Below are 15,854 nucleotides of genomic sequence, written 5' to 3'. Positions count from 1 at the left end.
AAACATCTTTGATTGATTGTCAGTGCATTTGCACGACACAAGTCAGTTTTATTTTATTTGTGAAGTCATTGACAGAGTGAAGAAAACATCAAATAAAATTTGGAAAAATTAATCAAGTAAGAAAACAGAATTATGACAAAAAATACATTTCAATTTCCCGGGTAACACATAGCATGTGAAACTGTCAGACTGTCAACTGGCAATACACATATTGCCCGATAGATAAGCTGATCTGTCAAACTCGATTCTGCTAATGTTGAAGATATTCATTTGATGTGAAATATCAAAGTAACACAGACTGTCGATCGGCACGCAGAAAATTTCTCTCATAAATACGGCAAATAAGCGTTCCAACTAAAAACTATTTCAACAAGCGCATCTTAGATCAAAATGTAAGTATTGAAAATAATTACAAATAGTTATACATTTTATGGAGGATGACAATAAATATTAAAGCAATAAATTTGTGTTGAAACTAAATGTCTCATTCAATGTAGAGGTGACAGCTACAAAAACACTCTCTATGCAGAAAGCAAATACACAATGATTTTTCCAATTGTGCCAATTGTGCAATCTAAAGTTTTTATAAACACATATTTGTTGATTCCAGAGATTTTATTTTGTTTACTTTGGTCAATGTTGCTTTCAATGCCCAATCATTTCCTTATATACACATCGGCTACAAAAATCGAATAAGCTCATAACTATTTGTTGCTTCTCCTTCTCTTCTCATGCACTCATTCCATACGTAAAATAAATAAAATCACAACATGGAAAATGAAGAACTGTAAATTTGTAACCAAATGAACACAATGCAGCCGTGTTGAATCTATAACAACCGATCACAAATGTATCCGTTCATATTACCAGCAGTGCGGACGGTCACTCAATTCTGTGTAATTATACATATAGTATACTTTATGGGGCTTTGATTGAATTTGAGAAATACCTGGAAAAGGTGGACATAAGTGAAGAGAAGAAAAAAGTGTATCTGAGAGTGGCAAAAACATGCATGAACCAGAATTTCTTTCAATTCAGAGACAATATTTTTAAGGTGGAAAAGGGTACCAACATGGGTAACCCTTTGAGCCCACTAATATCTGAAATATTTATGGCATCATTTGAAATGAACCTAAAAAATCGTGGTCTCTTACCAAGAGTCTGGTTACGTTATGTTGATGACGTTTTCGCAATAGTTGAACCAAGTGCAATTGATAGTTTGCTGAATGTACTGAACAGTCAATTTGAAACAATTAATTTCACACACGAGGAAGAGAATCATAATGTTTTACCTTTTCTCGACCTTGAATTGAAACGTGTGAATTATAAAATCGAAGTGAGTGTGCATCACAAACCGACGAGCACACAAAGGGTAATAACCTGTGACTCAAATTGTGCTATTCAACATAAAGAAGCGGCATTTCACTCAATGTGTCACCGTTTGTGTCGTTTGCCATTAAACGCTGAAAATTTTAGCAAAGAATACAAATACATAAAAGAAGTGGCAAAGAAAAACGGTTATAGTGAAACTTTCGTTGACCGAATTGTGAAAAAACATTCCAATAAAGTTGCACGATCGAATTTGTCAACCCTTTTTTCCCAAACTCAAACCAGTCAAAGAAAAAAAGTCGCGTTTAATTTCATTCCCGAAGTGACGAATAAATTAAAACAAAAACTGAGACAATATGACATGCAAATGGTGTTTAAGAGCCAAAACAAACTCTCATCGTTACTCGGTTCAAATAAAGACAAAACGCCGGCATTACAAAAATCAGGTGTTTACCGCATCAAATGCTCTGTTTGTGATGCTGCGTACATAGGTCAAACAAAAAGAAACATTGAAATACGATACAAAGAACATTGCCGTTGTGTCAAATTCAACAGGCCCCATTTATCTGCCGCTGCTGCACACGTTCTATCAGAAGAACACGGCATTCACATTGATAACGTCTCTCTCGTGAAACAAGTGAACGACGAAAGACAACTCGACGCATGGGAATCATACTACATTTCATTGGAAGAAAACCCAATGAACCAAGACGAAGGAAACATAACATCATTCTTATTCGCTTTTGCTAATTAGTTCATCTCTTATGCGTTAAAAAAATGTGCCGTCTGTTTGTGCTGTAGTGTCTCATCGAATCGGTCGGTTTGTTTGTGTGCACTTTGTCATAGTGTTTTATGGATATTTGCAAATGAAGGAGAAAGAGAGAAGAAGGAGAGAAGAGAAATGTGACGGCGAGTGTGGTTCACCGACGACGGTTTCAGTCGTGATTGCTGATGATGAGCTGAAGTCAGCTCGAAATGCATTCAAGGTTGGTTTTATTTAAATCTCTTAAATAAAATACGTTTGTGAAATCAAATTAAAGAAAAATCGACTCAAAAACAAACTCAATATAGTATACTAGTATATATACTGTAATGTGTTGTGTTTGCTCAGCAGTCGAGCAGAGAATTGACATAGATATACACAAATATATGTGGGTTAAAATATTTTTACCGATATCGCATTTTGAGATTTGAATGTGATTTGCACATTTATTCTTTTTGTGTAAAAATCTGTGTAAATTGTTATTCAAATTAATCAATTGTCCAATTTTTGACACATATTTTTTGTTTGATGTGTAACAATTTTTGAACATAATTTTGTTTCGTCTAATTTTTATTTGTAGACCGATCGATGTCAATGATGTTGGACCAAACATCGGATTCAATTGAAAATCAACAGCTCGATGTATCCGAAAACGGAGCGCCTCAGCAGCTGGATGCTGAGATGATGATTGAAACAAAACTCACCGACATAAATATCGATTGTCAGGAGCACGTCTTCAAACATTTGGGCCTGCTCGATTTGCTGAACATAGCTGATTCCAGTAAACAATTCAAGACGGCCGCCGATTTGGTATTCGCGAAGAAATTCGGAAATGAACGAGTGAAAGTGCTATGTATAAGACCTTGCCGCAATCAATACGTAGAATCGAACGAATCTATAGAATGGATCGAATTTGCGAAAACTGGTCTACAATTATTCCGTAATTTTGGCCACTTGATTTCAGTCCTGAACTTTGAACCGGCCAATGTGCTTGCGAAAACTCCTCGGGAGGAATCTTTTTCGCTACTGTACAAATGTGCAATCGAGTACATCAATGAATATTTAGCTGAATCGTTGACTGAAATTTGGATTCGTCAATGTCCTGAAGGTTTCCTGAAATTTCTGAACCCGCTGCTCAACATTTCGACTGTTGAAATCGACAGCTTCGGTTTTGAAGGCCTAAGCAATGACTGGTTAAAAACGTTGTTTCCAAAATTGAACCGTTTGACATACATCGATTTTAATCAGTCACTTGGCATGATTGATCACCACTTCCCACATTTGGAGCATTTGAGTGTACGTCGTGGCTATAGTGCCATCGCATGGGATAATATATCACCAGCGGTACTAGATCTAAATTCTCAGCTACGCAGCTTATTCAACTTCGACATTGGACCCGGCGTAAATGTACTTCGAAGCATGGAACGCTTGCAACACCTTGAAGAGCTTGACCTGATGTGGGATATGAAATATGCTAACGCACGAAACGAATTCGATGGTGAAATATTTCGCTTTCGAACCATAAAAATGTTCAAAATTTTTACAATGGACACCTCCCGCGAATATGGAACATTTCCGAAAATCCCATTTGTATTTGATCAACTTGAGAAATGTGCCATACATGCAAAAGCAAGTTCTTTTGACGAATTGTACAAATTTCTTGAACGAAACCCAACAATTACTGATCTAAAGTTGCAATTAAATTGTCTTTTTGTGAACTTATCGAAAATTGCACAGGCATCGCGGTCTCTTCGTCACTTCAAGTTTAGATCGCATGCTTTTATCACAAAAGAAAATATTGTCGATTTTATCGATTCCTTGCCAGTTTTAAATCAGGCTTATTTTACTGTGCAGCTTATTCCTAACGATTGTTTGGAGCAATTGAAGCAATACTTCTCAACGCATCTGGAAAACGAATGGCACGTATCTGTTGAAGAAGTAAATGATTTCACAAAAATCACATTGGAACGTTTGGATTGAACGTCATAAATCAACTCAAAACTGAAAATTATTGTTCAAGCTAAATTTAACCATAATTTTAAGCAAAAAATAATCTCACAGAGAAAAACATTGAAGATCAGTCATTTAGATAGTTAAGAACATGTAACGCAATTTAGTCATTTTTAACGTTAAAAGATGTAACGTTTTTAGTCTTTATTTCCGTCAAAATCGACTGAAATTTCAGTGTAAACCAACTGTATGAATATTCGGAACGCTACCCAGCATCTTTCAAATTCAAACATTTGAAATGACAACCATTCCAAACAACTCTGTGCCGAACGAACTGAATAAACATCTTACAAGAATTCAATTTGTGTATTGATTTCGTTTTGGGCGCGTGAATTAGAAAGAAACAGCAGAACCGATACATCTCTTCCATTTCACACAACGCAACACAACACAACACAACAGACTCATTCGCTACTGTGGCTTGGTGTTGCATTTGTTTATTTTGGTTCCGTTATGAGATTATATTTCGCATGAGTTTCTGCATCGATACCAGTCAAATCCGAATCTCGCCACGAAAATTAGCGCGTTGAAGAGAGTTGTCAAATTCAGCTTGATTTGTCAAACTGATGCCGGTTGCACATTCATATTGATCTGAGCATTTGAAAAGGCAAGTCATTTGTTGTGCATACTGTTCGATTCACAGTGATTGTTTTTTTTTGTTCTCATTGTTTCATTGACTCATGGCAATGCGGACCGATATCGGAAAATGCAGTTTCTGCTGGGCGAAGTCGTACGAATCGGTGGGCCAGCTGACAACAATTTGAAAGAATTTGTCACCAAAAAGTGATTTGCATCGCTACAAATGTGGATCAAAATTCAGCGAAACATCAGCTATTTCCATACAACGTACGGCATGCTGAATAGCGAATGGGCCAAATACAAGAGTGATCCAGTCACAAATAAGATGCCACTTGTGCCACGACCGCCAAAAGTGAAGAATTTTATTGCGATTCCCGTTCATGACTTCGATCTCAAGCACATTCGCATCGATGTCACGCTTTTCTATGAAATTGCTTGTGGTTTGGGTGCTTTGAAGCATGCGATAGGAAAACGTGGAGGAAAAGTGAGTATCAGCCGCGAAGTTTACAACAAAAATACGGCACAGTGGTGGAAACACGTATTCAACATGAAGAAAATCAACAAAATCGGCGGCCGAAAAATAAAATTCGATTGCTCGATCATGACTGATAGCGTTTCTGTTTCGCTCATGTACATCAAATCGAACCGTACGCTGGATGCGAAGGATTTGAAGACAATTGAGGATATGTACCGTGGAGAACGATTCGTGTATGAGCTTGGAATCGACCCTGGCGTTCGAACATGGAACGCAACCGTTCGTCGCACCGTTGCAACTGGTGATGAGGTAAGGCAATTGTGGATGAGTATTCATTTTCAGATAAACTAATGTATAAATTACTAATTGCTGTGGCATTTCATTGTTTTTTCATTTCAGGAAAACATCACGATTGCTGGTCCAACGTATCATTGGAGGGCAAAACGATCAAAACGTAGGCAGAAAGAAGAACGATGGCAGAGGACATTCAAGGAGCAACTACAACGCGAGATTCGGTCATATCCAGTGGACCCATCGCCAAAGTCAAAGGATGCATGGAAGAGCTACATTTGTCATCGGTTGACTATGATGGCACTGGGAATTGCTGTGTTTGGAACGCGCAAGTACGCTCGCCTCAGTTTCGACAAATACGTGGGGTCAACTCGAGCCAGCGGCAAAATTGCCGCATCGTTAACGAACAAAAAGCCATCAATGATTTACTTGGGCGCAGCACAAATGGCAAAAAACTCACCGATTGGAATCAAAAGACGGTTGCGATGCCCCGGCACAAGAAAATTGTTGGCCAGCTTCAAGAAATTGAACAATTGCACCGTTCGTAGACATGCGCAAAAATGCCTTGGACGTTTCGATCCACGAACCAAACGAAATCGGTTCAAAGTTTGCCGACAGTGCTGGCTGAATGGATATGATGGTCAAATATTGCCAAACAAAATCGTGACCACATTAAGTAGCCGAAAACTGAAGAAAGCACGCAAAGAGGAGAAGGACGAACGAATGCAACAGAATGTCAACAACAATCAGCCACGTAACGCAGCCAATCCGACTCGACCAGCTAAAATACGTTTGGTGTCAAAACTTTGCAAATACTATAAATGTCATTCAAATGAAGCTGGTGACTTGGAGTGGTATGCGTCACACATAAATCAGAACGTAACCAATTGACATCGTGACGTAGTGGCTGCAAAGTGCATTCTATACAAAGGTAAAATAATGAAATCGAAATGATTCTAACTATTTTGATTGCAAATTTTTATGTGTGATTTCTGTTTTAGGTCGTTGTGAGGTGTTCGGATACCGCATTCACCCGAATCTATCGACACCGGTCCAGCACAAAGAACAGAACATCGACAGTGATTACGAGCACATCTCCGAAGTTGAGGATGATGAATAGATTGCAGCAATCACTAGCAGTAGCACCAACTCCATATCACTTAAGAATACATTTTAAAAATAATACTTGTACTAACGATTCGTTATCCAACTGGCCTTGATTAATTAACGGGCCTGAGTGAGCAGCCTTCTGTTGTTCACGGGAGTACGTACTGTTGGTTGCGTAGGTAAGTACAAATGAAATGACTTGGTTTTCAATTGATAAAAAAGAGCATTGATTTCATTCTATTTTCTTTCCATTCATTTCATGCACAATTGGACTACGCCCAAATTTCACTCATTTTCGACGGAAAAAATGATTGTGTCAATGGTCAAACGTAACCCCACATTCAACCCTAAACATATACCCGGGTTCGGATATATTTCATTTAATAATTGTTACTTGGGCAGTTTTAAGCAAGAAAAAATACATTGACAAAAACATTGAAGTGCGGTCATTTAGATAGTTTAGAAACACAACATGAAATACAAGTTATCATTCTTTTCTACTGAAATTACCAAAAATAAAAATGGTTCAATAAAATGATAATAATTGTGTCTGATAAATTATATTTAGATTCTTGATGCAAAAATAATGCAAATAAAATACTTTTCATTGATGAAATTATGCCATCATGAATGAGTGCTAACTTTTGAAATATTTCCGCGCTTCTTCAATTTGAAAGTGTTAGACCGGCAACTGGCAATACACATGTTGCCCGATAGATGAGCTCACCTGTCAAACTCGATTCAGTTAATGTGATGTAAAGAATTACAATAACACGGGCTGTCATCGCAACACAAACACTTTGCTCATAAAAGCAACAAATAAGCGTTCCAGTTTAGAACTATTTCGACAAAGGCTGCTCAGATCAAAAAGTAAGTATTTAAATAGTCACAAATTCATATCAAATTTAATGAAAAAGATCAATCAATATAAGAACGATGAATCTAAATGTTCCGTTCAATGTGGACTTGTTGAATACTACCTCTACAGAATGACACTCTATGCAAAAACCAGAAAAATGCCAATTTTTCCATCGTGTAGATGTTGCAATCTTTGTTTTTTGTGAACTTAATTTTGTTGATTCAAGTGAACTAATTTTGGTTACGTTATAACGATATATCAATGTTGCTTCCAGTTGTCAATTGTTTCCTCGTATACAACTAATTATATTGTAATATATGTTATATAAATGTAAATATGTACAGGTACACGACTCCAAGAAAATGAGGCTAATAAGTACTTATTGTTTTCACTCACTGCAACAATAAAATGAAAAATCAAATAATAACACGAAAGTGACAATTGAATTGAAGTACATTGTTAGTTGTCAAAAAAATGTCATTTTCGATACAGATTTTGCTAAAAAAAAATCCTGAATTCATCCACATGCAATATTTTTATTGGATATTTGTGAAAATTAAAGCGCATAACAACAATACAGTCGTGTTGTTCCTAAAATAACCGAAAAAACGTGGCTATTCATGTTGGAAGCAGGGTGGTTGCGTGCGATCATTCAATAACAGTACACGAATACGAATATAAGCAGTGGGGTGGAGACCGGAGAGTTGACTATTGTTTGTCGTTTGGCGAACGTATCAAAAATATCACGTAAAAGTATGCGATGCAAGTTCTTAGAGCCTTCTCGGTTTCGGTACTAGGTTTTAGGATTTCATGTTAAATTTACTAGTTCCTGTACTTCTTGTAGTCAAATTCAACAGTCTATTTTGGTTCTGGTTATTTTATTGACCAAAGATTCATTTAATTTTTTCCATAAATTTTTTTGTTGAATGTTGTGATCTGTAACAAGTTTTGACCAATGTTTTCGTCTCATTTTTATTTTTAGACCCATCGATATCAATGATGATGGACCAAACATCGGATTTCATTGAAGGTCCTCAACACGATGGATCTGAACATGGTGCGCCAAACCAACCGGATGCTGAGATGGTGACTAAAACGAAACTCAGCGACATCAATATCGACTGTCAGGAGCGCGTCTTCAAACATTTGGACCTGCTCGATTTGCTGAACATAGCTGATTCCAGCAAACAATTCAAGACGGCCGCCGATTTGGTATTCGCGAAGAAATTCGGAAATGAACGAGTGAACGTAGTATACATACAACCTTACCGCAAACAATGCGGAAAAGTAGACGAAACTGTTGAATGGATTCATTCGGCGAAAACTTGCCTTCAAGTATTCCGTAATTTTGGCCATTTGATTACTGTTCTGGAATTTGGACCGGCCAATGTGCTTGAGAAAACTCATCTAAAGGAATCGTTTTCGTTATTGTACAAATTTGCAATCGAGTACATTAATGAATATTGTGCTGAGTCGTTGACTGAATTTCTAATTCATCAATGTCCCAAAGGTTTCCTGAAATATTTGAAGCCACTACCAAACGTTTCGACTGTCGAAATTGAAAGTTTTGGTTTTGAAGGCCAAAGTAAAGACTCGTTGAAAACGTTATTTCCAAAATTGAACCGTTTGATATACATTGACTTTAATCAATCACTTGGCATTATCGAGAACCACTTTCCGCATTTGGAGCATTTTTGTGTACGTCGAGGCAGTGGCCATGGTATAGTCCCATGGGATAATATCTCGCCAGCAGTATTAGATTCAAATCCTCAATTACGCACCTTATTCTGCTTCGACATTGGGCCCGGTGTGAATGTACTGCGAAGCATGGAACGCCTGCAACACCTTGAAGAACTCCAGTTAATTTGGGATATGAAATTTGTCACACCACGTAATGAATTCAATGGTGAAATATTTCGCTTTCGAACTGTAAAAATACTTGGAATTCTATTTATGAATCCTGAGCGTACACCTAGCTGCAAATTGCCAAAAATCCCATTTTCATTCGACCAACTTAAAAAATGCACCATAGATGTGAAGAAATGCTGCCCAGCAGAACTGTACAATTTTTTTGATCACAACCCAACCATCGTTGAATTATATCTATGTATAGTTTGGAATACGCTTAATCTATCCGCAATAGCCAAGGCATTGCCATCGCTTCGTATTTTTAAGCTTACTTCACATGCTAAGCTTACAAAAAAAGATATTATTGACTTTGTCAATTCGTTGAAATTCTTGAAAAATGCAAATTTCGTTATACGTGATCATGATAGTTCTAAGGAATTAATGGAATCATTTGATAATGGATGGCAAGCATCAATTGAAATGGTTGGCAAATGGACAATTCTCACATTAGAACGATCGGATTAAAAACGAAGTTTTTTATCATCATGAAATTCATGACATGATTCAACTCAAAACCTAAGGTACAAAATGTCATATTCAAACTAAATAGTTGTAAACAAGAAAAAAAAACATTGAAAGCAACAAAAACTCTGTGTACGTATTTAAATAGACAGAAATGTTTTCAAAAATATTTGCTAACCAAGGAAAATGATATAAAATTTAATATGAACAATCTGATTACTCTTTTCTACATCAATTACTCGTAATAAAAAATAAAAATGATTCAACAAAATATTTTTTCTTTTTTTTTTATAAATTATATACAAAAATTCTTAATGCCTATTGCATTAAAATTGTGAATAAATCTATTTCTATCAATGAACAGATCTGGAAAATATGACATCATGAATTGGGACTAACTTTTGAAAAAATTCGCGCTTCAACAGCATTTGAAACTGTCACACTGCCAACTGGTAATACCTATATTACCCGATGCAGTTGATCTGTCAAACTTGACTATGTCAATATTGAGGATATTCATTTGTTGTTGGAAAAAGCGTCAAACTAACACACATGCTCACCCGGCAAACATTCTAGTTTTATACATTCCACAAGTAATCATTCCACTTTAAAAGTATTTGGACAGATACGTTCCATTTCTAAAGACGTATGTTATATTATTATTACAAACAAAAACTCGTAAGTAGATATTACATTTGTAAATTGGTGTGGTATATGGGTATATCCACGTATGCACATTGTTCAATATATGACACTAACTTTTTTCGTTCTATGTTCTTCTTCTTCTTCTTATTCCATGTAATCGGATAGTTTGCTGGTGTCATCATCAAGGGTACGTTACATCCACAGCGGAATAACAACATTATAAAATAAGAAATCGTGATTTGGTGTCGGAATTCAGCCAATTTATCGTAGTACTATACAAGTGTGGATGCACCAACGACCACAACTGCCGTGAAAATACAAATCAAACCACCATCAACATGGAAGTCGATACTGAAACAGATAATCAACGGGACTCACAAGATACGGATTCAAGTGATTGTGTCGACGAAGCTACATCCTATAATGAAAATTTACAAAAGTTGGTACGCGAAAATGCATCAATAATGCAGTTTGAAACATCATTATTAAATAAATTGGTAAATATAAACTATAAAAATGTGAATGGTGATACTGCTTTGCATTTGGCTGTGAGGAAAAGAAACTGTGATATCGTTGATTTCTTAATCAAACGAGGAGCAGACGTTGCTATTGTTAATAGCCGTAATAAGACAGCATTAAAAATGGTGCATGAACGTTTGGAACGGGATCCAAACGACGCCAGTTTACAGTCAATTGAAGCATTTTTACGGCGAGCTCAGGCTGGTACATCTCGCAGAAGATCGTCCGAAGAGATCGATAGCTTTGCAGATCTGAACGATTCTACACAATCCTCTACCAATAATACAAGTGTTAATACAAGTGTAAATCAACCGAAGAAACAAAAAATTGACCATACCGATACCTATGATGCCCATAGTTTGAGATCAAATTTCCATGGTCCCATTTATCAAGCAAAATTATTGGCACTCTTTGGAAAACGGGCCCTTAGCAACAGCTATGAGTTCAGCCTAGCGAGTGAAATGGATGATGCCGAGGCGCTTGATGATGTTGTTCTCAGATATAAGGAATCGAACAAATGGACATGGCGTTTTGTGCAGGCCAAGCACAAACAAAATACCGATAGTTCAAAGATCACCATTAGTGAATTGATATCAAATGACAACGATTTCAGTTTACAGAAATATTTTCTGTCATTTTGTAAAATTAAATATAATGAACGTTTTAAGGATGCCACTTTCAAGGATTTTACCCTCATCACGAATACGGAATTCGAATTCAACGATTGTGATGAGAGGATTGCTTCATCGAGACGAGTGGGCAAAGAATTTTGTGAACTTATCAAATTATGGAGTAAATATTTTGAGGAAGAAAAAAATTTACAAGTTGATCCCATCCTACATGTTGAAGCATGTATGGTTCAAACAAAAAAATTTAAATTCACTCAAAAGGCGAAAGAAGATTTATACGAACAATTCAAATCAAATTTATTGGAAAGCGTTTCGACATTAAAAGAAATCGATAGTTTTAATGCTATCAAGAAAAAATTACGGGTTACAAAACATATTAAACGCAAAGATCAGCTCGAAAGAGCAAAAACATTAGTAATTGATATTGCAATTGAGTGTAAAGATAAACAAAGGAAAGGGCATGTTATAAAAATGGCAAAAGAGTTCGTACGTTCGATGGAGAAATTTTTGAATGAAAACGGATGTAAGCAATCGGTCGACAATTTGAAGGAGTCAATTAAACTATTAGAAAAGAATCGAGTTGGAACAGGAATTGCACGTGACAGTATGCAAAAAATTCATTCTGATGTAAAAGAAGTGGAAAAGGTTATAGACGATTGTCAAGAAGAATTAGAAAAATACAGTGACTCATGTTCAGAAGAATATCAAGATCTAGAAGGAGATAAAGTGGAATTATTCGATGATGAGCGTGAATTAAGGAAGTTGAGAAAGGAGGTTTCGGACTCAAAAGATTTGGAATGGATAAAAAAAGAAATTAATAATAAGGATATCTTAAAGCGAAAATATCGAATTCCAAAAAGTATTATCGACACAATCCAAAAGTCAAACGATTTGAAACAAGTGAAAAAGACTTTATACGTTAAACTTCAACGTATAATTTCAAATATATCTATGATAAAAGTGGCCTTGAATGATAACACATTTGAAAAGTGCCTTGATGAGTTCTTAGAACAATTTCGAATTATTACAAATTATCCCGATGAGGGGCAATTGAGTGATGTCCTTCAACAGGAGATTGGTGACAAATTTTCTTTGCTAAGTGCCGATTTTGTAAGAGATTCTTTTGAGCGGGAAATGATCAATTTTCTAAAAGAAAAACGCGGTAGATTCTATCATGGAATAGAGGGGGAACAATTTTTCGAGAAAATGGAGCAAAAGATCAATACATTTATGTGCATTGGACTGTGCAAAGCATATACTGAACGACTTGATGCATATGGCATTTCGCTTCGCATTAAATTCAAAGAAATTTGCAAACTAAGCGACTTTTTATCGAATGATAGTGAAAAAGTTTTCCATATTTCTACCAAATTCACTCGATTAGTCGCAATAAAACTGTTTCGGCAGTTAACTGATTCGGGCCAATTTAAGAAACATGATAGTTATATTTTCATTCGCTTGGGTACTGTTTTACATCGAGAGGAAACACGTAAATTTATTTTAAATGCATTCAATTCGGGCATCCAATCAGTTGAAGAACTGGTTGAACAATCCTTTGAAGAAACGGTTATTTATAGGAACACCTATGATCTCTGCGTAATTGAATGCCGACAGGAATGTCGGAGATATATTGGAAATTTGGATGTGGATGTAGATGCTGAGCAAAATTTGTTCAAAATGATTTTAAACATTCTTTCAAAGAATCCAAATAAAAAACTTATCATCATCGCTCCAGATGACGATGGTCTATCTAAAAAGTTTCGAGAACATTATGAAAAGATGAATAGTCAAACTGCTTCAGATGAAAATTTAAATGAACCATTATTTATAAAAATAGAGGATGAAATAAAGTTTACACATTTGGATGATAATTCTCGAAACAAAGTACTGGCAAAAGAAATTAAATTCCAAGAGAAAGACAATATGAGATTTGATCAGCTCATTGATAAAATATTAGCCTGTAAAATCATTGATTCCGAAAATTTATTGAGATTGATTGAGAATGAAGAGATTCAAATTGGCGATGAAAAAGCATTCTCTTCCATCGGTTATGAGAAAGATTTCTATATCGAAAGAGAATTTAATCTGAAGCAAAAACCAACAAACGATTCAAGTAATATTAGTGAAAAACTATTAGTTGAAAGAGGGAACGTACAGAAATTGACACTTTTGGTTAACAATGCTGGTATGGGCAAATCTACAGTGTTAACAAGTGTCGCTAAAAAGATGCGGCAAAATAAGGAAAATGCGTGGATTGTTCGAATTAATTTAACTGACTATGGAGCCACTAAAAATACACCACATAGTTTGAATCGAATAAATTTTAAAGAACTTGAAATTGGAAAAGGTATCGAATTTGTATCGAAGATGGTTATTCGGAGAGTTCGCGGCAAAATAAATGATGCTAAAATTCGTTTGCAACGTGCATTAATTAAAGCAAGCCTTGAAAAAACCGAATCACATTATAAAAAACCGCCGATTGTTATACTACTGGATGGTTTTGATGAAATCAGTCCGAATTATAACGAAAAGACAAGCACACTAATAAATACTCTAAAAGCAAGTGATGTCAGCCAACTTTGGATCACAACACGACCCCATGAAAAAGATCACTTGCAAAATGAACTCAACTCAACGTCTTATTATTTACAACCATTAAAAGACGAGGAACAAATCGCATTTTTCGATAACTTTTTGAAATGGCATATTCGATGTGGTAAACCTTCGGTTGGCTCAACAGAAGCTTCTGATCGATCCTATCCACAGATGATCAAACGATTGCAAGAAATAAAGGAAGCATCGTTAACTCCTGCGCTTACGGAAAATATCTCAAATATTCTGAAAAAAAATTCCAAAAAAGGTGGAAAAATCGATGAGCTAAAAAACGAAATAAACTCTTTATCATTCACTGAATATGTGAAGAACAATCTGCTTTCTCTATGGAGAGAAGGGGTGTTTGCTAAAGATAGCAACTTTTATGGCACTCCACTAAATCTTAAAATGTTGACTGTGGTTGTTTCGGCCGAAAAGCAATTGATAAGCAAGTTGGAGCCATTTGATTTATATCAAAAATTTGTAAATATTCAATTTTCCATTTTCTATAAAATCAAAGCCAAATCTAAGCCGGGTAATCAAGCTGCTAGTGATATATGCGGAGATCACGGTGAATATCTGAATAATGTGCACAATTCTTTGGCTGCACAAATTTTATTTCCAAAAGATTATGAAGAGAAGCTATTGCCAGACCTCATTGTATTAGATAAATTGAAGCAAGAAATTAAACAAAATGAAGGAAAAGGCGAAAAAGTCGCTAGAGTTGGACTATTGAATTTGCGATCAGAAAAATTAGAATTTATTCATCATAGTTTTGCTGAATTTTTCTTTAGCAAATATTTAATGAACAACCTAGAACATGAACGAGTGCAACAGATTTTTATTGAAAATATTCTATTTGAAAGTGCCTATGGAGTTATTCGTCAATTTATCAATGATCAATTGAAAGGATCAGATGTAATAATTGAACTGACAAATGCTTCAAAAAATTTTATCGATCTGAATTCACAGAAGAGTTCCGAAAACAATATACGCAAAATATTAAAGAATGAAAAACATTTAAATATTATTAATTTTTTAAAATTAGATGAATGATCTTAATCAATGATTTCAGCTAGAAAAAATACAAATACCTATTTGAACCGATTAAAATGACATAAAAATTGTGATTCAAATATTGATTTTTTCTAAATTCTTTTATGCAAATATTTGAAAAAACAATATCAATTGTGTAATAGTATAGATAAGTTCGTTGAAAATCTATAAATCTATGTGTGGGTAGAATACAATTTTACATTTGTTTACGTTTTATATCCTCTTTAATTTTATATAAATCTATTGAAGTTCCACAAGAAATAAAATTTGAAAAAAATGAAACAGATTACTTTCTCCCATCTATTTTGTGAATTTTCTTTCAGCTGGATTGTTTTGAATCAAAATGGTAATTAATGAGGCAACTCTTTGAAAATTTAATCTAAACAATTGTACTCATATAGCCCATGCTTTGCTGACAAATAAAAGACAAACCCGAATTTCGATAATGTTTCATGTCTAACCATGGTAAGGCTAACAAATTATTTACGAAACAATTTTCAATGAGAAAAAAATGGAAAATAAAAAAAATATTCTATTTCATGAACCAAAAATTGGGAGTCAAAATTTGTTTTTCCTTATGAAAAAAAATTGAACATTTTCGCAGAAAACGGCAAAATCCTCGAAATATTG

General features: G+C 35.2%; 3 protein-coding genes across 6 annotated transcripts; all 3 read left to right on the top strand.

The window, feature by feature from the left end:
- Window positions 1-264: 264 nt before the first annotated feature.
- Window positions 265-7,095, top strand: LOC129576435 (uncharacterized). Of its 3 annotated transcripts, XM_055461555.1 has the most exons (6): window positions 265-392; window positions 2,673-4,709; window positions 4,815-5,465; window positions 5,556-6,378; window positions 6,449-6,733; window positions 6,957-7,095. In XM_055461555.1, exons 3-4 carry the CDS (start codon window positions 4,905-4,907, stop codon window positions 6,336-6,338), a joined length of 1,344 nt encoding a protein of 447 aa, XP_055317530.1. In that variant the 5' UTR covers window positions 265-392; window positions 2,673-4,709; window positions 4,815-4,904; the 3' UTR covers window positions 6,339-6,378; window positions 6,449-6,733; window positions 6,957-7,095. The 3 variants fall into 3 exon arrangements, with proteins under 3 accessions (XP_055317530.1, XP_055317529.1, XP_055317528.1); XM_055461554.1 differs by having other exon boundaries at window positions 2,673-5,465; XM_055461553.1 differs by lacking the exons at window positions 4,815-5,465; window positions 5,556-6,378; window positions 6,449-6,733; window positions 6,957-7,095 and having other exon boundaries at window positions 2,673-4,398.
- Window positions 7,096-7,283: 188 nt separating this feature from the next.
- On the top strand, window positions 7,284-10,054 carry LOC129576421 (uncharacterized). The gene is made up of 2 exons (XM_055461537.1): window positions 7,284-7,424; window positions 8,396-10,054. Exon 2 carries the CDS (start codon window positions 8,410-8,412, stop codon window positions 9,784-9,786), a length of 1,377 nt encoding a protein of 458 aa, XP_055317512.1. The 5' UTR covers window positions 7,284-7,424; window positions 8,396-8,409; the 3' UTR covers window positions 9,787-10,054.
- Window positions 10,055-10,276: 222 nt separating this feature from the next.
- Window positions 10,277-15,508, top strand: LOC129576420 (uncharacterized). Of its 2 annotated transcripts, none has more exons than XM_055461536.1 (2): window positions 10,277-10,461; window positions 10,594-15,508. In XM_055461536.1, exon 2 carries the CDS (start codon window positions 10,767-10,769, stop codon window positions 15,222-15,224), a length of 4,458 nt encoding a protein of 1,485 aa, XP_055317511.1. In that variant the 5' UTR covers window positions 10,277-10,461; window positions 10,594-10,766; the 3' UTR covers window positions 15,225-15,508. The 2 variants fall into 2 exon arrangements, with proteins under 2 accessions (XP_055317511.1, XP_055317510.1); XM_055461535.1 differs by having other exon boundaries at window positions 10,292-10,429.
- The last annotated feature ends 346 nt before the right edge of the window (window positions 15,509-15,854 follow it).

The sequence above is a fragment of the Sitodiplosis mosellana genome, unplaced genomic scaffold (genome assembly GCF_009176505.1).
Source record: "Sitodiplosis mosellana isolate CC-2019 unplaced genomic scaffold, AAFC_SMos_1.0 Smas_scaffold_6185, whole genome shotgun sequence".
Taxonomy (NCBI): domain Eukaryota; kingdom Metazoa; phylum Arthropoda; class Insecta; order Diptera; family Cecidomyiidae; genus Sitodiplosis; species Sitodiplosis mosellana.
Note: the sequence above shows the minus strand (reverse complement) of the source record. Positions and strands in the feature narration are given on the sequence as shown.

What these genes read in the sequence shown, in the direction of transcription:
- LOC129576435 (XM_055461553.1), top strand. Translation starts at nt 2,681, where the DNA reads ATGTCAATGATGTTGGACCAAACATCGGATTCAATTGAAAATCAACAG.
- LOC129576420 (XM_055461536.1), top strand. Translation starts at nt 10,767, where the DNA reads ATGGAAGTCGATACTGAAACAGATAATCAACGGGACTCACAAGATACG.
- LOC129576421 (XM_055461537.1), top strand. Translation starts at nt 8,410, where the DNA reads ATGATGATGGACCAAACATCGGATTTCATTGAAGGTCCTCAACACGAT.